The sequence below is a fragment of the Trematomus bernacchii genome, unplaced genomic scaffold (assembly GCF_902827165.1).
Source record: "Trematomus bernacchii unplaced genomic scaffold, fTreBer1.1, whole genome shotgun sequence".
Taxonomy (NCBI): domain Eukaryota; kingdom Metazoa; phylum Chordata; class Actinopteri; order Perciformes; family Nototheniidae; genus Trematomus; species Trematomus bernacchii.
This window is the reverse complement of record NW_022987609.1, coordinates 3,854,968-3,881,948: the sequence shown is the minus strand read 5'-3', so window position 1 is coordinate 3,881,948 and position 26,981 is coordinate 3,854,968. Positions and strand designations below refer to the sequence as shown.

The 26,981-nt window shown below is 39.4% G+C and overlaps 1 protein-coding gene across 8 annotated transcripts; it reads right to left on the bottom strand.

Annotated features, from left to right (window-relative positions):
* On the bottom strand, positions 1 to 26,630 carry tpd52l2b (tpd52 like 2b). 8 transcript variants are annotated; one of them, XM_034131705.1, is made up of 9 exons: positions 26,408 to 26,630; positions 23,284 to 23,465; positions 22,045 to 22,193; positions 19,967 to 20,026; positions 10,305 to 10,352; positions 7,668 to 7,769; positions 4,493 to 4,537; positions 3,690 to 3,738; positions 1 to 3,189 (listed from the first exon to the last, which is right to left on the bottom strand). In XM_034131705.1, the coding sequence occupies exons 1-9, from the start codon at positions 26,424 to 26,426 to the stop codon at positions 3,106 to 3,108; spliced, it is 738 nt and encodes a 245-aa protein (XP_033987596.1). In that variant the 5' UTR covers positions 26,427 to 26,630; the 3' UTR covers positions 1 to 3,105. The 8 variants fall into 8 exon arrangements, with proteins under 8 accessions (XP_033987596.1, XP_033987597.1, XP_033987598.1 ...); XM_034131706.1 differs by having other exon boundaries at positions 4,493 to 4,534; XM_034131707.1 differs by lacking the exon at positions 4,493 to 4,537.
* Positions 26,631 to 26,981: the final 351 nt, after the last annotated feature.

Here is a 26,981-nt window from a genome sequence, read left to right as displayed (position 1 = left end):
TTCATTTAAAGGAATGCTTTATTGATATCCAAACATATACAACAAAACCAAATGTTTTTTAATTAATTCACCATATTTTTCCAAATCTGATCCCTTTCCATATTCTACATCAGCTAGGCCCAGGACCTAAATAAAGCTATAAGTCTACTGTCCTCTCCGAGCATGCTCGTCATGTGCTGCACTTCCCATTGGCACCCAAAACAAAAGATCATCATTTTCCGTCAGGCTCACAAAACTGAATGCAGCAATAAACAGGCAACAGCTACACTGTAAAAAAAACAAAAGCATCTCAAGTCAATTAATTTAGGATTTATTTAAAAATTTATTTTTCCTATACAAAGTGGGATCATTGCCCAACAGGGAGCATCAAGTATGCTCTCTACTTTCTTCATGAAAAATATGATGTTATGTGTAAATCCTGTAGTAAATGACTTGAGATAAATATTTCTTATAGTGTGCAACGACATTTTGTATCTTGGCGAGGCAGAAAGTCAGAGACTCCAGATATTCAGAGGCAGAAAGAGAAAGATCTTTGTAACAGATATTTAAATATTGGCAACTTGTTTTTTAACTGATGGCAAATAATTTGTACAAATAACAAATCCTCCCTTAGAGTACACCGCTCCAAACAGAAGGAAAGCCACAAGAAAACAGAAAATCACCCAACAGTAATATATGACCTACCAAATGAGCAACACACAAAACAATGAAAAACATTTAAGATAAACTGGCAGCAGTTTTGAAGCCGAAAGTTTTGCTTACAAGCAGTTTGTATATTTTTATTTAATGTTTGTTCTTTGAAGCCCAGCTCCTTCACCGAGAACTGTTTCTATGTCTTTTAAAAACAATGTCTGCTCTTTTTGTTAGACTACAAGCTGGGAAGTTTTGTCGTGAATCCTTGAATGATTTCCAAAATATTACGGTATATAAGAGCTCAGAATTAACCTTTTTTACCAGCTCAATAAAATGTGTCTACACATGATTACTTGAGACATTGCAGTGAGGATACCAGAGAAACCATTTCTACAATTTTTTGGCAACATGGAAAAATCTTAATTCCCTTGAGAACATTTTTACATGATCATCCTCAACAACAACTTGAGATTGACTTACAATTTCAGACTAATGTTGGCAATTTTAATTGAGTTGCCCCGTCTCTTTGGCTTGGAACTTTAACTAATAGGAGTGTTACATTTTGTCAAACCTCCAGAGGCATTGTTGCCTTTGAATCTGCAACTTTATTGAAAAAAAACACCCACAACTTTCTTGTTTTTAGGAGAAAAGTGACAGTGCTGCACATCTCTGCGCTTTCAGGTTTAATGCCACCGTTTCTGAGGACGTGCAGTTTGTAAGAGCTTCGGCTTTATACCTTCAGGGGCAAACCAATCAGAGCAACAGTGATTTGGTACAAAGAGTGTGTGTGAGTTTGGCTTAATGCACAGTGTGTGTGGCATTTAGTAGCATTTAGTATGTTAACAGGAGTGCATTAAGGGGTTGTTGGCAAAGTTCCTTCTATGGCAGCTAGATTTTTTCATGACACATTTTGTGGCCCATCGGACTCTAAACAACCCTTACTCCCCTTCCTTCATTACAACCAGTCTGTACAATTTAATAAAAAAAAGGAACACAAAGAAAGAAAAAAAAAACATCTCTTTTCTACCAGCTAACTTATAATAACAGGTGAACCATTTAAAGTGAATAAGGCCGATAGAGAAGCGTTGACATTCACCAGGTAGTGTACAGAGCAAAGCATCGTCTCACATTGAGTTCTGTGTGTTAACAGGAAGGGAACAGCGGTCACACCAGAGCAGAGAAGAAACACAGTCAAGGTAGTTTCACTTCCGACCGGAGGTCTTAGTTTCACTTGCAAATCACGACGCTAGCATCCTGCTAGCATCCAGATTCATGTTGTTAAATGAAACCGGTTTGATTATGTTCCTTCTCGTCTGATTAGTAGACTGCAGCTTGTTAATGGGTCAGTTTCACAAACATTTAAAACGTGTTTAAAGAAGAAAAACCTCCTGACTGACAATAACTCACGCCTGTGAAACTGACCCATAGTGTTTGTTTTAAGTGTGTTCCTCCTCCTCTGGCATTTATTTGTTGCCTAAACCCCCCCAACCTGATTTCCACCATACGGCAGTATCAGTGACAATATATTTATTCATATATATTTATACATATTGATAAAAGTTATGTAAAAACATTATGCAAAGCAGTGTAAAATAGTTTGTAATACAAAATGGTTTACGGTTTATTTTTTGTTTTTACATCCTGCGTGTGTGTGTTTTTAAGGGTCTTCTTTGCTTGGTCGGTATGGTACAACTGAGATGAGATGCACATGCATGTAGCAGTAAAAGGTCTAAAGTGTGGGGAGGGGGGGGGGGGTGTGTGCACGCTGACCTGCGAGTGTAGCCTGCGTTCACACTGCGGGTCGTGAAGGTAACTGTACAAGTTTGAAAGAAGGTGAGGGATACTGTGGTGACACTAGCATGTGATCACAGTGTGAATGCATGATTTAAAGTACACGATAGTAGTCAGAAACGAGAAGACAGAAATAGTAGCAGTATACGCCACCATCTTAGGTATGCCCGTAAAATGCTCCTCCACCCTCAGTCTAAAGATGTCCTGCTTCTTAAACTCTGTGATTTTGGATACTGCTGCAGAGATGCATCTAAGAATGAAATGTGAAGTTTCTCATTTAGTTGAAGAGCCTGACATCTTAATAATGCCTTTTTGTAAGCCAGGTGATTTGCAGAAGCAACCTGTTTGAAAAAAAGGTGTCTGACAACTTATTTGAGCTAACAAATGTGGGTCTTAATAGGGTGAAGATGTAAATGATTCAGGTTTAGACATCAACAAAACATTTTCCTTTCCCTCCGCAGCGAGGCGGGGGAATGGAGGCCGTGGGACCAGCAGCGATGGGAAGCTCGTCCCACCTCAACCCCACGAGTCCTGCCCCCCCCCGCCCGTCTGCGCTGACAGACCTCAGGGCAAAGAGAGTGGAGTTGGTGCGGTGGAGGGTCGAAGGTCAGCAATGTGAGGTGTTAACAGTACAGTCTCAGGTCGTGAGGAAGGTGGCAGCGAGGAGGAGGAGGGATGCATTCAGAAAGGCGGGTTCTCCTGAGTGGGGGTGGTGTCAGTGGGGGTGACGGGCTCCCCGTTTCCTCTGGGGCCGACAACCTTAGTCTGAGGGGGGAGAGAAAGAGAGAGAGAGTGTTATTGATCGTCAGCGCTAATATACTGACTCATCAGTTTCTGTTTCCTGTCGGGGGAAAACACTTTGACCACGCACAGACGCCTATCCTGAGATCAATAACACACATCTGAGAAGGGATAGGGACAAGGAGATAGAATGCATACACTATAGGTCTGCAAATTAAGGTCATTTTCCTTTTTAATCTGCTGATTTGGTTATAGATTATTAAAGAAGCGCTTGGTCTTTAAGTTAGAAACTGGAAAAATAAATTAAGAAAAGTCTACCCAATGTTTTGCCATTTAAAGTATTTGTTTTAATCAGTCCAAAAAACAAAGATGTTCCGTTTATTATGATGTAAAAACAGAGAAAATCAGTAAGTCTCCACATCTGAGAGGCTGCAAACACAATTTCTGCATGAATAATCACTTTCACGATTAATTCATTATTTAAAAAATATGTTTATTGTTTTAATTGAAAACAGTCTTCTCACCTTCAGGGTCCCCACTCTGTCCTCAAAGGACTTGAAGGTCGCAGAGTTCCTGCAGGACAGACACGATGTTACACTCACAAAATACACACACATGCAATGTTACATGCATCAGCAAGACAATTAAAAAGGCAAGATAACAGGACACTCCAGCTGGTGATGGCAACACATAGAAGCTAAATGAAACACAAAATCAAATAAGAACAATTAAACGTGTGTTTTTCCATTTTGTAGTCTTTGTATCAGGATATATTTTGTAGAGAAGTATATCTGCTCATAATATGACTAGTTCAATAAAAAATGATTGGTTTAATGCTTCACTGTAGCCATAGTAATACGGACACAAACTGTCTGTAACTGACACAACGTGTTGTTTAGAATAGGGTATAATTATTTAAAAAATCTTCTTAGTTTCCCCAACCCATTTAAGGAACACAAAAATAAAACATTTTTAAATGAAATAATGCAGAATATGACAAAAGTAAAAATCAACATTTTCCCAGGAGATCAACAAATTCAACACATCACAAGCAAATAACAAATACATATATATATATATATAATTGCATGCTGTCAAAAGCTGGTGAAAAATATAACCACATTTGGCGATTCCCTTGTGAGGAAAGTTTATGAAAAATCTTCTCATTTCACTCAGTATTTAAGTAAACTGAGAAATCAGGCCAAACAACCACTAACAAAACAAGCTTTGACATCAACAGATAAAGAACATTTAGAAAGGCGGCAGCAGTGCAGTAATACAGTTCTTTAATAAAAGCAATGTGTGTTACAGGTTGGTGTTACTTTACCTCATGGCGGGCATACTTATCGAGTGGCGAATGGAATAGTTGCTACTTTGTAAGCGTTAAAGAGAGGAGACAGAAGTGCAAGTGTTAGCAAGCCACACACACACACACACACACGCACACGCACACACACACACGTTGGTGGCTATTAGTTAGCGCTTGACGTATTGTTTTATTTCTTATTCAAATACACTTTAAGTAGGGCTGTACCAAATGCCTTTTCTAACACTCAATGCCTATAACAACATTTTCTAGGAAAGCTTTGAATTTCTGTTGTCATATTTTGTAAAGTCATTACCCTTATAAAGGTGTTAAAAAATGAATTAATGTAGCGTTATTGTGTTATAAGAAACTCTGTTGACGTTGCAGTACGATTGTTAATAAAGGTTAGCTGTTTTTGAAAGGCTTAACACCAACAAATATGGATTCAAGCAGAATATTTTGTAAGATAAAAACATGTTTTGAACTTTTTAAATGATAAACATCTACCTTCTTTCAATACATTTTACTTAAACGTAAACTTTATAATGCTCAGAGGTAATTGGCAATGGGGTTATAACACGAGTGACGGGTCTGAAACTATTTGAAACTAATCTTAATGTGCAAAAAATACCTGGTGTAACAGAAAAAATAGATATGCAAAAAACATTAGACGTCTGCATTCTTATATAAACGAAGCTTCAAACTCGTTGGTACAGCCCTACTTTAATTAAAAATGAAAATATTATTCAAATGGATAGTTTAACAACTGTAAACAAAACTGAATTACTTTCAGGTAATCTAAGGGAATAACATAATTGAGGATAACAACAAAAAATGCAAGTCAAAGTATTATTAGTAAAAAAAAGGCAGAGCTTAACCTTTATGAGGAATTATAACAATTGCGTATGACACATTTCAAGCCACATGACTGTTTTTTTTTAGTCGGACATGTTAGTCTTACCTAAAGGAATTAGAGAAAGGAAGAGCTCTGCAGGTCAAACCAATGAAGCAATAAAAAAACAAGAAGAGGGCATTAGCAAAAAGCGTCAGGAAACAAAATGAAACCAACAACAGGCGACACACAGGAGAGAGAGTCATCAGCAGGGGAATCAGCAGGAGCAGGGATGTGTGTGTGTAGCTAAGGACACCGGGACCACTTCTGTAGTTCATATGAACGCCGTTTCTTTCATGATTATTTAGAAATCCTATTGGAGGTAAAACAAGCTAAGATATCGTTTTTCCTAATCTGAATATGAAGTTACATTAATGAAATCAATTTGCCATAAAAGACAGTTGAATACCGTGCAGCCAACAACAGCAGCTGCTCACATGGTAAATGTATTCCTAATAAAGGGTTATCACTATGCTGCTGTATTTATTTTGTACAGATGTGACGTGTTATTACTCTAAATAATTCAGGTTCTTTCTCCTAATCGATGTTGATGGACAGTCAATAATACTGACCACCTTCTGATGGTTGTTCACAATCAAAGCATACCCATTAAGAGAGCTTTTAAGGTGAAAACTCTAGAGCAAGTGTTCAGTTTGATTCATAGCTGATTAACGTTGTTGCTTTATTGATTGGAAATGGACATTTTACTGCATTTATCAAGAAAACGTTTGAGTTTGCATTAACTGGAGATCAGAGGACATTATGAATAATGGCCAGTTTTAGTACCAAGTAGTCATGCTATCTGCCTCTGAGGTATTAAGGGCCACTTGAATTTACTTTAAATCCAAACATAAACATATTTGACCTAATATGCTTTGAAATGAATATATGCAGAGTTCAACTATCATGTGCAAGTGTAGTTAATTTTCTTCTGCCAAATTACACAACACACCCAGAACAGAACAACCAGAACAAAAACAATATCATACTACCACTTTTGCTATATAATACTAAATGAATGTAACATGCAGGGACATTAAACCAGATCAAAACGGCTGAAATATGTTAGTTGGGAATACTCTATGAGGACCCAATGAACATTAAGGCACAACACATTGGTTCACACACACATTGGTTGACACACACACACTCAGGCAGCCATTAATCCCTTTCCTCACACACATACTTGCATGAAGAGCAAATATGGGAGGTGAAATAGAAACATTAAAAAAGTCATAGACGGTTGTGCAAGTCAACAAAGAGCCATCGGAGATGTGAGATGTTAATGAGTTAAGGGTTAGTGCATTTCCACTCGGTCGGTTTGTTTTTCCAGAGCTAACGTTTTTTTCTATCTCACCCCTTAATCACACTTTAAGAAGTTGTTGCTTTGACGCTGAACTTAACAGTGTTTGTAACAAATGCTTTCTCACGTTTGATGGACATTATGTCTATAGAAATCTGCACAGTTTGAAGTCAAATAAAAACCCTACAAAGCGTGATTCCAGGGTGAAAAAGTATTCTACATTAAAGGGATGGTCCAACTATGACTAGGCAGACAAAGATAGCGTTTCAAGTGGCTGAAATTCAAATGTAGCATCTGGGATTTGACTCCCGAGACATAAACCTTCCCTTAAATGATGTATTTGATGCCAAAAGACGTCCAACTCTTAATCTTGTTGAACCACCCCTTTGAGTTAGTACAATTACATTTCATGACATACAGCTGTTCAAATAAACAAATGTAGTTTTAACAGAGACTAGTGTTATTAGAGTCGGTTCTGCTCAATATCTACGGCACTACTAGTCGAGGTTAAAGGAGAGAAAATGCTAAAGAAGCTGATCACTGGTCAGCATGAGAAATTCAATGCTTCAAGAAAAAAAGAGCAGTGGACAGTCACCAAATGATAATTCATTTTGAAAATGATAACTGATTACCCAACTTTTTGGGAAATAAAGTGGAACGTAAGACAGAATTATCTGTTCGTTTAGCAACATCTACACAATACTTGGGCATTATCCAGGTATCTGTCTTTGTTTCATTGATCTTTTGTTTTTTTATTGGAGTAATCCAGCGAGCATATTTTAGTTTCTCAAAACCAGTTTTTTTTTTTCATGTTTCTAAAATACTATATTTTATCTTGCCGTATTGTCAAAAGTTCTAAACTTCTGTTTCACCCTGTTGTCCAAGGGTTAATCAAATATAGATCTGTTTTTTTACCTCTCTGTTTTTACACCGTCCACTTTGCTCATTTTGTCTTGTAGCTTTGCCAGTGAGTCGGCCATTTTGGCTCTGCAGCACCGTACCTCATGTCGCCCAGTCGCCTGCTGAGGACCGTGCCCACTGTGGAGAGAGCTGCACTGGTCTTCTGTCCCGCCTGGGAGAGAGTCTCCTGAGTCTTCTTGTATCTGCACAGAGGAGAGAAGAGGAAGAGGAGGAGGAAGAAGAGGAAGAGGAAGAGGAAGAGGAAGAGGAAGAGGAAGAGGAGGAGGGAAGATGGGAACAGGGGAATGGAAGGAGAACAATGGATACAAGAAACGAGGAATGCAGCGAGGAGGACAGATGGTTGGAGTGAAATGAAAAAGAAGATTTGGATGGTGAAAACGATGGGGGAAGAAAGAAAAAAGGACAGGAGGCACAGGAAGTAATAAGGAGGAAGGATGGACAGAGAAGAAAAAAAAAGACAGATATAGAGCAGAAATAAATCAAGTGTAGGAAAACAAAGCAGAAGGATGGGAGGGGGAAGGACAGGAGGGTGAAAAGACAGAGGTAAATTAGAGCAAACCATTTGACACAGAAAACACAGAAACAAAAGCTAACAGTGATTTAGGTTACAGCTTAAACACACACAGCGTAGTATCTACCGTGCCAATGGTTAGTCTTCACAGAGAATTACAGTCACAGGAATTTAGGCCACAGCAACTAAGGGCCAACAATGTGAGTGTAAGGAAAAAAAGTCATCTTTGCCAATAAAACTGAAGATTCCTTTTTTTCATCATCTACTGTGTGTACACGAGTGTTAGTCAATTCCTCCAGAAATACCCCCAAGTGCAGAGAGCATCAGCATTAATGGCAGAAATGATTCAGCATGTCCCAATGCAGCCAAGGACCGGATGGTGTACATTTCAGCGCAATGGAAGAGAGTGCATGATGAAGAAATCAAACATTCAGACAGACACATCTCTAAGGGTGTGGTAATACACCAAGTATCACTATACAAGCAGTACTTCTAAAGACAATCACAATCCATCTGTTATAGTGGTTTATTAAACTCTGTAAATTGAGTCGAATTATCCTTTGAAACAAAAACATTTAGACTATTCTCAAAATGCAAAAAGAGAAAATAACTTTGGATTTATTTGTACTGATCCTGGCACCAGTCCTTTGAGTTTGACTTTATTCTTAGAATTTGGACTTCATTTCATTTGGACTCCTCTTGAAATGCAAAACAAATTTGAATAAATAAAAGTTCAGACTCTTATTTTTCTACTTCAGTCTGGCCCTTGTCCCTTTAGTCTATGGCACTCCCCCTTTTCTTAATTCTTACTGAAAATAACAACAACAACAGCAGAGCAGGAACAATGTAGGCAGGATGATGTAGTCCACTGGAAAACCATTGTTATTATCGGTAAAGCTTCCAACAAAGTAGGATGTACAAAGTGTTGTTAAACAAGATTTAAGGCAAAAGTGTTTAGAAATGAGGGGGAAAGTCTGCCATCGGAGAGAGAGACAAGCTGCAGATGATAAACGGCTCCAAATAAAGCTGTCATGTGGTGCAGGTGTTTAGTTATGAATGCTTAACTGTGTTGCACACAAAGTCCTAAAAACATTTCTAATGCATTTCATAGATGAAAGTTGGCCATATCTCCTAACCTCAAGTGAAAGGTGAGTGGTATCCACGGCTGTGTGGTCAGATCTCCAAATATGTTTTTCAGCTTGGTGTTAGGTTGCTCTTAATTAAAACCGACCTTGAGTAACCTTAAATCTAAAAGTGATAACAAGATTTTAAAATCTGAGTTTGCGGAAATAAAGCTTTCTTTCTTTTTTTAAATAAATAAATAAATAGTTTGACACTTTGGACATTCTTTGCTTTTACCACTCAGTGACTCAAAGTAAACAAATAAGCAGGGGATGAAGCTAGCATGGCTGTCCAGTTCTCATGCTAAAATAAGCTAAGCTAACAGCCAACACCTCCTTTATAGCTCAATGCATTAGAGTGGTATGAGCCTTCTCATCTCACTTTCACCACAAAGCAGATATTAGTTATCCGTTCCCTAAAACATTGCCCTACTCCTTAAGGTTAGTGGATACTATGGGGGGAGTAGCACCATCTGGGAATCCACAAGTGTTACTGGGTTTAACACAGTGGCCAGGTGTGGTTAAACACACACTAATACACCCATTTCAGAACATTTATCAGAAATATGCACATAAGCAATCACCCAATCCAATACATCTAAACTGGCAAAAGCTACCAAAAGGATGAAATAACCCCACCTCCCTGGCTGAATGCACACACACAATAAACATACACACATTATGGGTAGAAGCCAACATCATGATCAGCTGATCCACTCAAACACACAAGTCTCAGCAACAGATGGTGCAAATATCAGTACCTACACACACTAAAAGGGAACCTTACAGAAGTTTTAGCAGTGTTAATTCAAAATGTGTTGGATGTAGTGCTAATCTAAGTACAACATGAATAACTTGTCTTAGAGGCATTTTTGTGAGTCTTCCACCATAGAACAGAAATAGACGTTCCCGAATTCAACTGCCACAAACACCCTCACCATCACAACAGTAAAAGGAAAACAAAAAGAAAATGATGGATAAGCAAAAATGAAAAAGAGAATAATTTCCCAAAAGGGAAACCAAACTTAAAGAAACCTTAGATCATCTACAAGAACAAGAACACAAAAGAGAAATGGTCAACTCACGCTTCAGAGCGGGAAATGTCATCCAAAGTGGCTGAGGCAGACAGATATCTGAAGACACAACGGCAGGATAATGACACAGGGGGAGACACACACTCACAGTACAGTACAGTAGTTCAAGGGTCAGTCATATAGAGTTACAGCTTCAACACACACTCCTCATCGGACCTGAAGGTTGTTGGATGTTGAGTCGGATTTCAAAGATCTTACACATTTAATATATTCCAGGATAGTAAATGTTTTTTTGTTGAAACACCATGCAAAATCAAAGAAGTAACATTTGTCTCTCCCATATATTAAAAAGGATGAAAAAAGTGAGATCATTTTTCAAGCTTTCAGCAGAGTCTGCTACAGCATATTTCCATGGGAAGAACAAACAAATGTTACAATTTCAGAGGACAGTTCAAGAAAACATGAGAAATATGATTTTGTAGTGCAGAATATTTATGATGACCCACACAGCATTAGGTCGACAGAATGGAAAACTTCACCATAAAAGGAGATTGGGCACAATACAAGTAAAATGTATTCAAACATTAAAGGGGACCTATCATGCAAAATGCACTTTTTGATGTCTTTTATACATAAATAAATATGTGTCCCCGGTGTGTCAGGGAACTCACGCAGCGTCAGAAAATAAAACCCTCTCTCTTTTCCTCCGTACCCAAATCTCTAAAAACGGGGGTACAACGGAGCTGATCCAGATTTGCGTCCGATATGACGTAATATCGGAAATGTAGGCTGGCTTTACACCCACGGCACTATCAGAAACGTTGCTATCAGAAACAATGCCCGACTGTTTTGGACGTAATATGGTCGTTATTAGCATCGCTAACACTCAGAGCTAACCTGTACTGGAGAGCATGTGTGTGAAGAAGCTGGATATAAAAAGGAACTCACCTTGTGGTATAACCGGCAAGAGAGAAAACCTTTGAGCTCCATACTGTTTCAGAAATAATCCATGATATGGCGTTTCATCACGGTAGTATTTAGTTTAGACCAGGGCTCTCCAACACGTCGATCGCGAGCTACCGGTAGCTCGCGGGCAGCTTTTCAGTAGCTCGCCGCTCGATTATCGATTATAGTAGTGTAGTAAGGTTGCTTATTGATTTTTCGGCCGCGGCTGGACAATAAGGTTTTTTTATTTTAGAATTTTTTCTGTCACACGAATATCAAATGGTCGGTGACGCAGAGCTCAAGGAACAGACGTGACAGCAGCACAGCGACAACACACACGGAGCAGTCTGCTTTCTCCACCAGCACCAGTCCAGAACCAACAGCAGAATGACCCGCTCTGAATCAGGCCCTGTCGCTGCGGCTCAGAGACACACAGGCAGGGATTTGTGTTTTTTGAAAAACACTCGTTATCGTCATGTCAGGTTTTTGGTGGATTTAATCAAGTCTTGGATTGCAGAGTATGAATGTCCTCTTGCTATTTTCAGTTGATAAATACTTGTGTAAAGTTTGTGAAGGCAGGAGGAAAGCTTCCGCGATCACCGTCTCCTCTCCGTTCCTCCAAACCCCGCCCCCTCCCTGAAAATAATGAGTGACAGGCTGATAGTGACCCGATAGAAACTTTATTATTCACTTAATCACTGATTGAGATATGTTGAAGCTAACTTAATCTCATACATTCATGGGATTTATGTAACAGTAAGACAGAGAATGTAAGTGTGCACCCACATGCACTATTTTTGTTTTTATAATGCTGTTGTAAATACTCCTGTTGTCTGCTGTGTTCAGACTCAAGTCCTGTGTGTGATGCCACATTCAAGACATTCAGTGTCTTTTTTTTTTAACAGAAGACCGTTGCTAGAAGCTGCAGCTAGACTGCTGAAGTATTAGTTTTTTGTTTTTGAGGATGGAACCATTTTCACACACAGATATAGGGAGGCTAGACCTATACAATTGATTTATTATGGTTTATAATTTAATGTCAAGACGAAGAAGAAGAAGAAAAAGATGGCTGAACAACTGTTCAGTGTCAATCCTGTGGAGATCTCCAAAATAATGTTCAGCTTAAGTCTCAGCAAAACTCACAACATTTCTGGAGCCTTGTAGACCCTGAAAACTATAGAACATTCACCAAGCAGCACTGAAAATGTCTGCTTTATTTGGTTCTGTTATACATACCTTTGTGAAGCAGCTTTTTCTGACATGAATGAAATCTAAATACAGAACAATACTGACTGATGAACATTTAAATGACTCTATTAGAGTGAACCGAAGTGGGTACACTCCAGCATACAGTACACCTGTATGGTGGACTCCATGCAGTGCCATTCATCTCACTAACAAAAGAGTGAAATGCTTGTAAGGTGGTGATGTGAAGTTAAGATTTTTGATAAGCTTTAGGTATTGCAATTTCACACGTGTACAAAAGTATAGCTTAATTCAACTGATGAGGGCTATGTGAATAAATGTAAGCGATGTGATGCAAGTAGCTCTTGGCCACTTTCATTTTTTGAAAGTAGCTCTCAGATGAAGAAAGGTTGGAGACCCCTGGTTTAGACAGTAGCTGCCGGGTCCCGCATGAGCTCAGCCCCCTCCTTTTTTATCTTTTTTTTTTTTTAAAGCTTTATACCCAAAATCAGCACTTTTGAAACAGGAAGTGAAATAGAGGGATATGAGGCATGGCTAGAATGGGTGATCTGTTTGGTATTTTGAGAAAAACACTTAATAGAAATGTTTTTAATATATTTTTATATATCCGAGACCTATTCTACTGCCTAAAAAAAAAGCATGATAGGTGCACTTTAAATTGTTCTTCTATTGTACCAATAACAAAATAACACCATTAACCATATGCAAGTGTATGATTCTGCTGTCCTCAAAGCTGTTTTAAATACAGACACTTCCTCAGGAACAGGAAGTATACGGACACAAAACGATCTTTACATTAAAACAGGTCCATCTCCAGAAGTAAGAAAAATAGACATAATCTAAGCCTGCGTGTTGGATGAGATAACGTTAACGTAAGTCTTCTAAGCTGTGGAGAAACTTCCTCACATCATATTATATTTTAACAACAGCAGTGCCTCCTCCCTCAGCTAACACAGCTAAGTCACCCTCAAAACAAAAAGAAGACAAAATGAGGGTGACATTGTCCTTTTAAGGAAGTAAATAAATAATATGGGGTAGCAAGGTATCAGGGAACTACTAAATAATGTGTGGCATGATAACAATACTATTTCTGTGTTGCACATGCTATACTAGCAGATTTTACAAAACATTGAATTTCCTCTTTCAATATCTACAAAAGATAACAATCTTCTGCTGGCTCATTCTGCTTACTGTGAAGGCGGGGCAAAACTGAGCAAACTGTCAAAGCAACAGAGAAGGAAACACTTCCAGATCAAACTGCTTTCATATAATGGTAATAAAGGAAAGGTCATTTAAAACTGGGTTTAGCTCATTTTGTGTCTATTAGTCTTTCAATTGAGTTGACAGGCAGCATTGAGGGCAAAGGGACGCAGACAGACACGGTTAGTGGAAAGCTGAAAAACCTGATGCCTTAGTGAAGCAAACCGTTTCACAGTAAACACTAAAAAAGTTAATAGAACAAACACCGGATAGCACAGCATATCAATATTAGCAACAAAGCAAGCTTAATCCCGCCCATGCAGAGTCCTGCCTGAGCGTATACAGAATGAGAGGAAGTGTGTTTGTAGAAGAGCAGATAAGGAAGCACTCCAACACAACACAATAATGAAAGGAAACTAACATTACAGTCAACTGGTGGAGGCTTTACACACTGATGGTCGTGATACTCCTGATCCCGTCTCACTCAGCAGAATAAACAGCTTGAATAGTGTAATTAGGTGACAGAGCTGTTTACAAGAAGACGTGCTGCTGCAGAAGAGTTGTCTAACCACATTCCAGAGATTTGAAATAACTTTTCAGTTCTCGTGCAGACAGTCAGAGAATGCGGGAGGCATATTTTGACAAACTGATAAGTTTGTGTACAACATCTTGGAGGGAGTTTTTCTCCTGTCCGCTGGCAGGGTTTGCAAGGACAGAGGGAGTCATATACGGTACAGATTGTAAAGCCCGCTGAGACAAATGTTTCATATTTTAAAATGGGCTATATAAATAAAGTTTGATTTGATCTAAATATAAATACACTATATAGACAAACGTTTTAGGACACTCCTCTTAATCATTGAATTCAGGTCCCATAGCCTCAGGTGTATAAAAACAAGCACCTAGCCATGCAGTCTGCCTTTACAAACATGTGTGAAAGAATGTGTCGTTCTAAAGAGCTCACTGATTTCGAACGTGGTTCTGTAATAGTCAGTTCGTGACATTTCTTCTCTCCTAGATATTCCACGATCAACTGTAAGTGGTATTATTGCAAAGTGGAAACGTTTAGGAACCACAGCAACTGGTTCAGGATTCATGCCTATTAATTAGGGATGTCCCGATCACCTTTTTTTGCTCCCGATCCGATTCCGATCATTTGATTTTGACAATCTGCCGATACCGATTTTTCCCGATCCGATCTTTATGCAATGCATTAAGAGAAAAAAAAGGAGAAAAGCATTCAAGTTGTCCCTTAAACCCCACGTTCTCCACCACAGATAACGGCTGGTCATCCAACGCGATGAATTCAGCTATCTTGGCTGTTATTTTTTTGGCCTTTTCACTGTTCTGGGGCAGTTTCTCTTTCCTTTTTAAAAGTCTCTGAAAGTGTTGGTTGTTTCAGTGCCGTTACCTGAGTGGCCGCTGTGTACTCGTGTTGCTGTTGGTGTTTGTTTCTCAGGTGGCATATTAGATTGGTCGTGTTGAACGTAGCTCTGTTCTTTCCACCACGCGGAACCTCCGCCTTGCAAACATTGCATCTGGCTGTTACACTGCCTTCGCTTTCAATTTTATAATACTTCCAAACTCCTGACATTTTCTCTGTCCCGACTCCCGAGGCACCAGCTGAACGTAGCTTCTCGTTAGCTTACTGCTACTATTAGACACTGCGCCCTGCCCACTCTGTTGCCAGATTTGAGAGAAATAAGCAACCAGAGGCCTGTACTACGAAGCTGGTTCAACCTAACCTGGATATGTTGGAGTTAGCCGGTTGGCCTAAGCCAAAACATACGCGCTGGCGCTAAGCTGTACTACGACGCCGGTAATCAAGTGGATCGCTCAAGCCAGCCGTGTCCTATCTAGTTAGGTGCGCGTTCACATGAAAGGGGTGGTATTTGGAGCATTCGACCAATCTCAAACACGGACAAGTGCACTGACAGCGCAGCGTCATACTTCCTGAATGAAAAGTGAACTTTAATATTAGTCAAATATGAAGAAGTTAAACTTTAAACATCCATGACTTAAACACTTTATCCAGGATAAAAGCCACATAGCTGCACCTGCAAGGTGAATACAGCTGGTAATAGAAAAAGCGTTTGAATGCGTACATTAACAGGTTTATGAAATCACTGCCCCGTCTAAGACACGATCTGACTTTAATTACATTTGACTCGAGTGTTTCGTCAACTTAATGTGTTGCTTAAAATAATACTTCTGCATACAGTATGTGACACTGTGAGTGTTGCACGGCCAGATACGGCTCAAGAAGCTGACTCAGATAAGGAAATATATGATACATTATGATGTGATATGAATGATAATGGGACACATCGACGTCTGCACTCACAGTGCCGCGGACTGTACTTAATGTTACTCTGATCCGGTTACTTATGTCGTGGCAGATATTTAAGTAAGCTTTCTTAACGCTAATGTTATAATAGTCAGATTGCTCTGAAGATGGGAGGGGATATTCTATTAATTTTCACGGCCGTCTTTCCTGCAACGGCAGTTTTTCTGTATTTCCTCTATCCTGTAATATGACTTGATCGCTTTAAACTCCGCACACACGGAGCTCTGATTGGTCAGCAGGCGGTGCTTTCACTGAGTTGATCTCTTAGCCTGCCACCTAACCTGCTCCGGAGCAGGTTTGCCGCTCAGCATAAGTTACCATGGAAATCTAGCCTGCTAAAAAGAGAACCAGCGTCGTAGGACCGGAAAGCCCGAGATTTCCCTGAATTTAGCCGGCTAAGCAAAAATCCAGCTTCGTAGTACAGGCCTCAGTTCTATGAAAACAAGCCCAAAAGAAGCAACACATACATGATGTTGTGTAATTTTAAACCAAAACTAAGGCCTCAGGATGACTTTAAGACGTGAACATGGTCATTTTTGTTTTGTAACATTAAATAAAATAAAAATATTTTATAAAAAAATTAAAAAAAAAAAAAAAAATTCCCGATCCCCGATTTTTTTCTCCCGATTCCGATCTTTTGAAAATCACGTGATCGGCTCCGATCCCCGATCACGTGATCGGATCGGGACATCTCTACTATTAATAAAATAAAAGATACAGGAATTATTGTACATTAACAGGAGACGGCTCTGCTCCCAACAAGGCCAGTCTTTATGTCCCGACTCACATCAGCACAATGCTGCTTACTGTACGGCACAGTGATGCACACCGGCGTCGTCACATTACACTATCCGTCCGAACACCACCTCACTGTTTCACTTCTGTTTTGGCTTACAGCAGAGAACACAATACCTTGAATAGGAATTTCACATTTACTTTTTCAAGGATTTGTTTGGAAACACAAAAATCCCAGTTCAAGAAGTTTATGCACTAAAATGTTGCTAACAATGAAGAAATACTGTCAAATGAGTGGTCAATATTTGTCATCACATACAGAGGGAACTACATGCCAGTGTGAAATACACACATTGGTTAAATGAAAGGTGTTACCTTCTCTTTCCCTCAATATGATGTGGCCTAAAATGCCTAAAATTCTACTATCATGCTAATAAAGCACTCTTAACCGACCTGAACATTAAGTACACCAGCTGACTCTCCTACTGCAGTTTTCATGGAAACTCACTCTGTCTTCATGACTCATACATATTCATAACCTATTTGTTTCTTTCTCCAGTTCAAATGGATCTGTGTGCAGGTCGTACATCATCTCTCTCAATCTCTGGACATCTGATATCATGTGACTAAGCAATCTCTTTCTCTCTCCCTCCCTCTCACATTCCTCTCCTCCCACTCGTTCCTGCAGCAGCAAGTCTGAGCTGCCCGTCTGGTCGCCAGTCACGACCTGGCGCATGCATGTGTGTGGGTAAAAGACAAAAACACATACTGCTCCTGAACTGCACTTGGCACTATGAGTGTTGGCCTAAACCAAGCATGATGTGCACGCCTGCTCCTGGTATTTTAGGCAAATATGTGCAATAATCCACAATTATTCTGGGCATTAGTGGACGACAAAAACAAATAAAGTGTGCGAAATGTGTAAGCGCGTCTATTTCCAGGTGTGGAAGTAGAACCAACACTTCAAAGACCAGTGCACCTGCTGCGGTTTGTAAAGGTGTGTGTATAAGGTGTTTAAGTCAGCAGCAGTATCAGTCACTCTGTCAGGTTAGCCTAACTAGCCGAGTGAGCTTGACAATCCAGTTCAAATCAGATCAGCCACATGGAGAATTCCATTAGCTTCAGACCTCGATGCAGCAGAAGCAGCTGTGTGCTGGAAACGTGCAGAAAACTCAGATTGAATTCTTGCCAAATATATACTATTGAATCTTTCAGCAGCAGTACAGAGTCAAGGTTACAAATCAAACATCAGCTCCTGGGGAAACTTTACCAACTCAGATTGTTCACTAAAAGAATAAAAAGATAAAAATAGTCCCATTCAGTCAGACTGGTTATGAAGATCCTTTTCTTGTTTTACTTGGTGCCAACTGGTTTACTTGTAACATGCTACATTGCATTATTGATGGTCAACCAATATAAAAAACTAAACTCGTACTAATGGAGGGGGAAACTGTGATTGTTCACAGTATATCTGTCGTTGAGACATTTCAACTACCAATTATTTGTGTAGGGCAGTGTCAGTGTGTCTTTGAAAAGGAGTTGTAAGCATTCTCTTATCTTCAACATGAACAAACAAACGTAAGCTCAGATTCAGTTTTTACCTTACACTGCAGCGCTTTAGAGCTTTAGTTATGGATGCAGAACAAAACAATCCGGGCATTACTAAGCGGCATCAGCTGATCACTGGTTATTATATAATTATAACAGGGAGGCTGTGGCTCAGTGGGTAGTGTGCTGGACTTCGAATCGGGGGATAGCAAGTTTGAGTCCCACTGCAGTCAGCATGTCGTTGTGTCCCTGGGCAAGACACTTCACCCCAAATTGCTCCTGTGGGGATTGTCCACAGTACTGAATGTATGCAAGTCGCTTTGGATAAAAGCGTCTAACAAATGACATGTCATGTAATTACATCATTACTGCCAATTGATTTGATGTAGCTAATTAGCCCTTAAGCTGAAATCATTATGCAACAAGCAAACATTAGAGTGTGGCTTAATAGATTATGATTTGCAACACACAAGTTGTCCGCTTGTGCCAACTAGGTTACCATACACAACTAAATAAAACATATCATTTAGCAAGGCAAGCTAAAGTTAACAATTATAATAAAAAATGGGTTACTTCATTTAAACGAAACTCCTCGGCTTCTACTTGATCCAACAGCCCAGAAAACATCGCTGTGATTTAAGTGCTTTGTTTCAAATGCAGAATCAGATAAAACAGTGGCCACTGGTTATATATAGTATCTGAGAATTCTAAATTCTAAAAGGAAGTCGAGAGGAGGATGCGTGTCATCACTTCTGGATCGAGGGAGACAGGACACCTGACCTCTGGGAGAGGGACTAAAAACAGACGAATGATGCTGATAGGAGGGATGTAAAAATGAGGAGAAAGAAAGAAAACAAACATGTAATGATATAATATAAATATGTATATGATAAACTAGAAGAAAGTTATATGCATTTAATCCTGTAGTTTTACTTTTATCAGCAAAGATTGACATTAAAAACCATCTTGCCACGTCAGCTTACAGTTCCACCTTAAAAAAAATCTCCATTATCAAAAATGTGCGTCACGGTCCTCAGTAGACAAACACAGATTCAGGTGAATCAGTTATGTAACTAAAGCAGTAGGGCGAGAAACTTAAACACACACCAAATCCCACTTCAGTGCTACAAGTCTAGCCATATATGCAACAAATTCTAACAGCAGCAGAAGTACAGATCCCAGATCTGACACAGAACGTTGCATAAACCCCAAAAAGCTCCCGAACAGGCTCAAAACCACTTGCCAACAAACTAGGAATCCATCAGCTAGGAACTTGTACCAATGACAGTATTACTAGAAGTAGGGCTGCACAATTATTCTAATTATGAAAGCCTTATATATGTATAGAAATATAATTGTCGCTTTTATCAATAATTATGTTAAATATGTGTTGTTTTCATCTCGGCCATAATCATGCAGCCCAAACTGGAAGTACTACTTTTAGACACAGGCATTCGAGATAGAAACCTGAAGTTCAGCAGATAAATGCACACTCATTTGGTATTGTTCCTTAACATCATCTCCTGCAACATGAGTACAAAAAAAAAGGATTTGAACAGACGACAGGTGAATAGTTTTCCTCCTGACAGACACAAAGGTCAACACCAGCGTTCCCAACCATGGTTAGAAGGTGCGAACGGTGAAGGTTAGAGTGTTTTAGTGAAAGAGATTCAGAGCGTGAGAGAGCAAACACGGCGGGAGCCCAGACGCAGCAAACAGTGCACAGACTCACAGTTCCAAGTTGGTAACTTTCTCATTCCACTCGCCCAGTTTCTCAGTGGTTTTCACAAAGCTAGAAACAGAGACATGAGGGTGTTACACTGCGACGCTCTGCTGGGACTCAGAGCAAGCTGGCTCAGAGAGGGAGGGTTAAGGAAGAGCAATAGAATCTCAAAGCACTGATGTGGCTTTAAATGAAGCTACCCGACTCAACTGTGTGAATAATGATGCTGGCTTAAATATGTTGAACCAAGTTTTGATCTTACTTTATAATCGTTAGAGTGACTGTGTCATGTTTTTCCTGTCTGTTGATTATTATTTGTGTAGCTGTCCAATGACGCAGAATTTGTATTTCCTCTTTTTGAAAATAATGTTTTTTTTGTGTGGTCCTTTTAATAATAAACATTTAATTTAAAGAAAATGAATTGAATATAGCAGCAGCATCTTTTAGAAGCCAATTCAGGCTTTAAAGCTGTTTAAGAACTGCATCTGTTTTTTTATACGGGTCAGGTATTGTCTGGCAAGTGTACAGGAAATACATGTGGTCATATTAGTTTGGAGGTCAAAAGCATTTCTGTTCACTGTTGGGTTCTGACTTTTGTTTTGGATGTTTTTTTAATTATAGAATTGATATAAATGAAATAAAGGGAAAGAGACACTCTACTTCTCTCTGAACTGATACATGATTTCATCTTTTAAATGCAGCTAAGTAATTCAATGTTTTATCAGAAAAATAATGACGTTCATCATTTATTGAGAAGTTTGTTGTGTGCCCATTAAGATTCTTAATAGTGAATACCACCAGCTGAGGGCAAAAACCATGGCTGCTAAATAAATAATTAAGAATATCTTACCATTTAAGTTACTAACATACAATGATTTGATGATGTTAAAGTATTTAACTTAATCTCAAACAGAGCAACTGTTCCTCTGCTGAAGTCATCGGTTTAAAAGCTTTACAGTCCTCATGGATAACCTGTGCAGGAAGTAATGTTAAGACTTCAGAACCGGGATGCGTCACCAAGGTGAGTCACGCTGTGACTGGCTCTTCCTGATAAAGCCCTCGTTATCAGAGAAAGTGCCGATTCATCTCACTGTGATGTGCTCACAGCCATTTGGGATGGAAACGTATGTACAGTATGAACCTTAACGCAAACTGCATTGGTGAAAATATGTTTAGTCTTCCATCGTGTTAAATATTTCTTAATGTCTGCATATGGGGTGATGCCCCTTTCAAGGTAGACAAAGCTACTGATGTTTTCTACCCATATCCTGAACTAAAAGCGACATCATATTAGGGCTGTGCGATTATGGCAGAAATCATAATCACGATTATTTTGGTCAATAATTGAGATCACGATTATTAAAAACGTTTATCCATTTACTTTGAAAACATCCATTTATTGAAAAAAATATTTTGAACAGTATGTTTTGAACAGTTGATTACCCTGAACTTTAAGTATAATTCAACTGAAAAACCAATAAAAATAAAATAAAAAAATTACATTTTTTTTTTTTTTAAATAAAAATAATCGTTTTATTTTGATTACGTTGTTTTCGTAATCGTTGCAAGCCAAAATCGTAATCGAGATTAAAATACGATTAATTGCACAGCCCTACATCATATACGTTTCTTAATATTTAACAACTGTGGCTCGGGTAAGCGTTTATTTCAATAGAAACATATAATATAATATAATGACTGTTGCCTTAATTCATTCCCAAAGCAGCAAATAATAATCCAGAGTCTATAACTGTAACATCTTCTAGTAAGTGTAGCTCCATATTCACATTACTGTTGGATAAAGAAGATGTAATTATTAAAGCTAACAAAATAATTGGTAATAAAAGAAACAATTATGGAAAGATGCAAAACTTACTATTCACAATAGTATCTTTCAGGGTGTGTGTGTTGAAGCTACTCAACCAGGTAACTAGGTGCTAAAGTAACAAAAAGACTGAATAATTGTTTACTACACACTTAAATTCAAATTGATGAAGACTGTGTGGGATAGATCATTTAAAAATAAACTTGCTTGGTAGTGATTTAGCCAAAGGTTACACTGTACATTTAATTGTGTTGCTACATACGCGTTGGAGGTCTGTACGTCCGCCCAGCTCTTGGTGATGTTCTGCTTGAGTTCGTTGAGCGGGCTGAGGCCGAGTTTCCTCTTCAGCTCTTGGGCGTGTCTCTCTTTGGCCGACAAAACCTGACGCAGGGTGTTGATCTCCTCTTCCACCTTTAAAACACAACAGTCACCAGAAAGTGTTAAAAGTGTCCTTTGTTCATGGTTCTCAATCACTGAGAAACACAAAGGTGGTTGGCGATCCATTACCGTAGGATCCTACTCAAATCATCCCAACAGTATTTTCTAGCAAATGCTTGTTAGAAAATACTGTTTTCCATCAAGACACTTGGTGTTTCTCAATGTCGAGGACGCTTCCTTGGTAGGACATGTCCCTCCGAGTTAGGTCCTTCAGGAGCGAGGCAAGAATCCTTCCTAGCCTCGGACAATGAAGAATGGTGGAACAGGCTAACAGGTGTGCAGGTGTGCGTCATATGCGAGGCCCCACCTTAAATGGAGCGCGATTTCCGCCAAAGATTTGGAAATTGGTCCGTGCGCAAAGCATTGTGGGGATTTTAAGACCGCGGAGGATACACATGTGCAGCCTCGAAATTTCTCGCAACGAAGGACGCCGGCCTCGGTAGAATTCCAAGCATCCTGGACATTGGAACAGTCCTTCGGCAGGACTCGATGACGTAGCATCCTTTAAATAGTGGCTCTGGAGCATCCTTCCTCGACATTGAGAAACACCCACTGGTCAAGAGTTTTCAAGAACTGGAAGCAATTTGTGAAATGTGAGGGATGCAGCCACATTGCGATTCTCTATGCACAATGAACCATGGATTTCCTTAGACTATGTAGCAGCCAAACAGAATATATTCATAATAATACCATTAGAGAAAATGTATCAGTGCAAGGGGAAATATATGGAAAGGTTGCGATTAAAATGACTGCAGATGAAACCGCAATACAATCTGGAAATCATAAAGCTTCAAGCTGTAAATCATGTGAACAAATGTTTGAGCATATTTTAAAATAATTGTAAGTCACATGAAAAATAAGCAAACTATAATGATCAGGAACTAAAACAGTGGAATCAGAAATCCCTTAAAGCTTTTATTCACCTAGCACAGGCCTGAGAAAATCTGCCTTGAGTTAATAATTAAAGCTTCAGTGAGCTCTGATTCTTTTCTGAGCTGCCTACACAATACACACAACAACTCTGACTCTACATGTAAACAACTTGTAATCATCTGTGCCCCACCTTGGTGAGCTCTGTGCGGAGCTCCTCAGCCTCCTCCTCCGTCAGGCCGGGGGGGAGAGGGTTCAATGCATTTGCTCCTGCTCCTTCCACCGCTCCTTCCACCACTCCCTCCACCTGAACGTCAGACAGGACGGCTGAATTCTCTGCAACGAGGCCCTTGTGAGGAGAGTTCAGGTTGATATCTAGAGAGGGAGGAGATGGGATAAAAGGAAGGGTAGGGGAAGAAGACAAGGTGGAGAATAGAAGAAGTTGATGGGAGAGTGAAATAAAGAGGCAGCAGGTCTGCCTTGAGTGGTTTTATACGATCATCTGTCTCTCAGTATCTATTTCACACAGAAACCAAGGCCAGGGGAAAGCTAGTGGTGCCAGCAGGAGATATCCGACAGGAAGAGAAAGTGGCAATTAGCGGAGACAGGAGTTGAACTACATGCTTTCCTTTCCATCAAATCTTTTGCTTTCGGTAAACAGGAGGTCCGGGATCATTAATATAAGTACAAATAAAAAGGGAGACGAAACGATACCCAATAAGAACAACACCGAGCTATGATCAATTCTTGTATAAACCTTAAGTTATCCTGAGGTTAAATGACAGTTTGAAACCTAGCTTTTATATGTCAACCTTTATATGACAAAGAGTACATGTAGTGTCATTCAAACGAAGCCAACTTCATAATGTTGGCAGATAAAGGAGTTTGGCAGTCAGAGCTGGCATGGAGGACAACAAAGGGGAACAAACAAACTGGAACAATTTTCTGCAACAATGGGTAAAAATAGACTTATGCTGAAATAGTACCGCATTGAAATTGCATTTAATCAGTGGGCGAACCTCTTATGAAGAAAAGTAGACCTACACTTACAAACCAACCAGCGAACAGGCAGTGATTTGAAGTGTAGGGCTGTCCTCTTTTAAAGAACAGTCTTACTTTAGTTCACCTTTAGCAGCTTAGCATGACATCTTAACCATTGCTTCAGCATGATAGGAGTTCTGAATGCAACACTGAGTTTCTCCATAATAGCAGTGCAGCAACCATGTCTACCCGACTGAGTGCACAAAAACATCAACAAACACATAAGAGTGTTTCAAAAGACCAAGATTAGCATTATCTGCAGGTAGCGCTGGTGACTGATGTGGTGTCTCAACAACATCCGCATACAAGCTCGCAAGACATTCGGCTGTTCCACCCTCAAGGTATATTGATTCAGGAAGGATTCAGCCCCGCCCGCAGAAACAACAGCATCCAGGTTTAAGAGAGACAACAAACAAGCTCATACAAGAACAGAAAAGGGGAAAGTACAAATTAAGTGATTTCCTACACTTCCCAGAATGCCCTAAGACAACAATAGTGAAGTCAAGAGTTAAGTTATTTTGCATATTTGGGCAAGATGTGCTTCTATTTTATAGTAGCAGGCCGAGTAGTTTGTGCAACACTGAGGCGTGTATTTGATCAGCTACACCCTCCACTTAAGACATTGCTGCTGCATTGCATCCTGGTCTATTTCCTGCATATATTGATGTAGAAATGAGTGTCTGTGGCACTTCTATTTTGAAACACTAAATATATTTCTTTCCTCATTGACATAGATTGACAATACATGCAACACCAATTATTGACATTTGTGGAATGGAGATTTTCTTAAACTGTGTTTGGCCTTTTTTTTTTTACAGGAGAACCAAAATAGTTATCACACCACACATTTAGACGCAACCATTTTTTTAATGTTAAAACAAAGACATGTGAGGATGCATCAGTCAGAAAGAGTCCCCGGCTCAGCCTCATTTAGGGAACATCAGTAGTGGGATTTTATTCGGACAGACATGCCCCTAATCCACTCCAGTGTGTCATACTTCAAGACAGGGAAATGAAGGCACACCTTAATGGTTTCCTATAAGAGCTCATCCTGAGACACAGGAAGCCTGATACAGCATGACATGTCTATCATGGCCACTCACTATTCCAAAACACAGGAAGTCTCATTAGGACATCCTCAAAGGAGAAACCAATGTACATTGTATTCCTTACATATGTATGCTTATTGTAATCATGTCACTTGCCTAAATGCTGTATTTTGCTACTGTCAAAATTGTTTTACACAATAATTGTGTTGAAATGCCTTGTTTGTCTGGTATTTTATTCTGCTAAAACCATATTTACCTCGGTTATTTATTTAAACACTCTCAGTTGCATTTCAATTAGATTTACTATTCACAATCAAATTATAGAAAATATAAAAAAGATCACAATACTGAAGCCATAACTCCCATAGTCTAGCTGTATTGTCTCAATCCAACACTGTGTGATTGCTGCCTTAAGTGAAACGTGTCTTAAAACAAAAACAACCAGTTTGGCACAATGTCAGGATGGGTTGTATAATGACAAATCAGGACCACCTGTGTTTTCTTTTTAGCCACCTAAATAAATAGACGATGAATATCACAAGACGCTCTCTGGTTAGCTGAAGATGGAGGTCAAGAGCTGTCAATATAGCCACGAATGACAATGATAAAGCAGCAGCTAGCATGCTAGCAACAATGCCGTTATGCATGCTCAGTTAGTCAGCACATCTAGCTGTTAATAGCTAAGGAAGTGTGATTAAGAGTGACATTGAGAGCATGTATTCAGGTAAATAAGAAGCAATATTATGGCAAGTTGATGTTGCCCTTTGAGAAGCCCCCCAAAACAAACTGCTAACACTTGCTTAGGCAACATTAAGTCCTATTGTTTACTAGATCGAAGCTCCTCTCGTTAGATTCAAACCCCCGAAAAACCACACAGAAAATATGACACTGTTCCTCACTTAATTAAATGATATAAATGTCAGTCATATCAGATGATATTGTGCTGGGGAAGTTGTTGACATTAGTAACACGATCCTCACTTAGGGCTCCTGTCATTTATACAAGCGGGCCCGTCCTGTCTTGACGGATATCCCATTATTATGATGTATTAGCTCCAAACTAATCCAAACTGTCACACAAACAATCCGGCAAAAGGGTAGAGTAAGTAGCTACGTGGCGGCGGTTTAATTAATCACAACCGTTTGCTGTCAGCTTGACAAAAGGTCCACGCAATTCTGAAGCTAAGCTATACGGGAGCTAACTTGCTAAGCTAACAATTAACGTTACCTTGACTGGCGGGGTCCATTTCGGCGTCGCTTCCACAGAGCTGAAACTCCTTTTTTGCTAAAAGCTCAACACAGCTGGTGTGAAATGTGGATATGATACTGTTTCAACACGCTTCCCACTCGAAGTGTTAATCTTCCTGGTTTTTAGAGACTGCTCCCACTCAGAGAAAGTCGTCGACAGGAACTCAAAACAGCCCAACAGCCAGCTCAGCTAAAACAGCTCTGTGAAGCTAACGGCTGGAGCACAGGCACATCCGGTGAGGAATTTCAAGATAAGATAAGTGTTTGTGCATTATAAAGATATAAACCAGTAGAACTGCGAAGGTTGAAATATACGCTTTAATACATTAATTATTATTTTGATTATGTTAAATAAATCACCAACTATAAGGATAAATATAAATACATTAAAGGGGACCTATCATGCAAAATGCACTTTTTGATGTCTTTTATATATAAACATGTGTCCCCGGTGTGTCGGGGAACTCACGCAGCGTCAGAAAATAAAACCCTCTCTTTTTTCCTCCGTACCCAAATCTCAAAAAAACGGGGCTACAACGGAGCTGATCCAGATT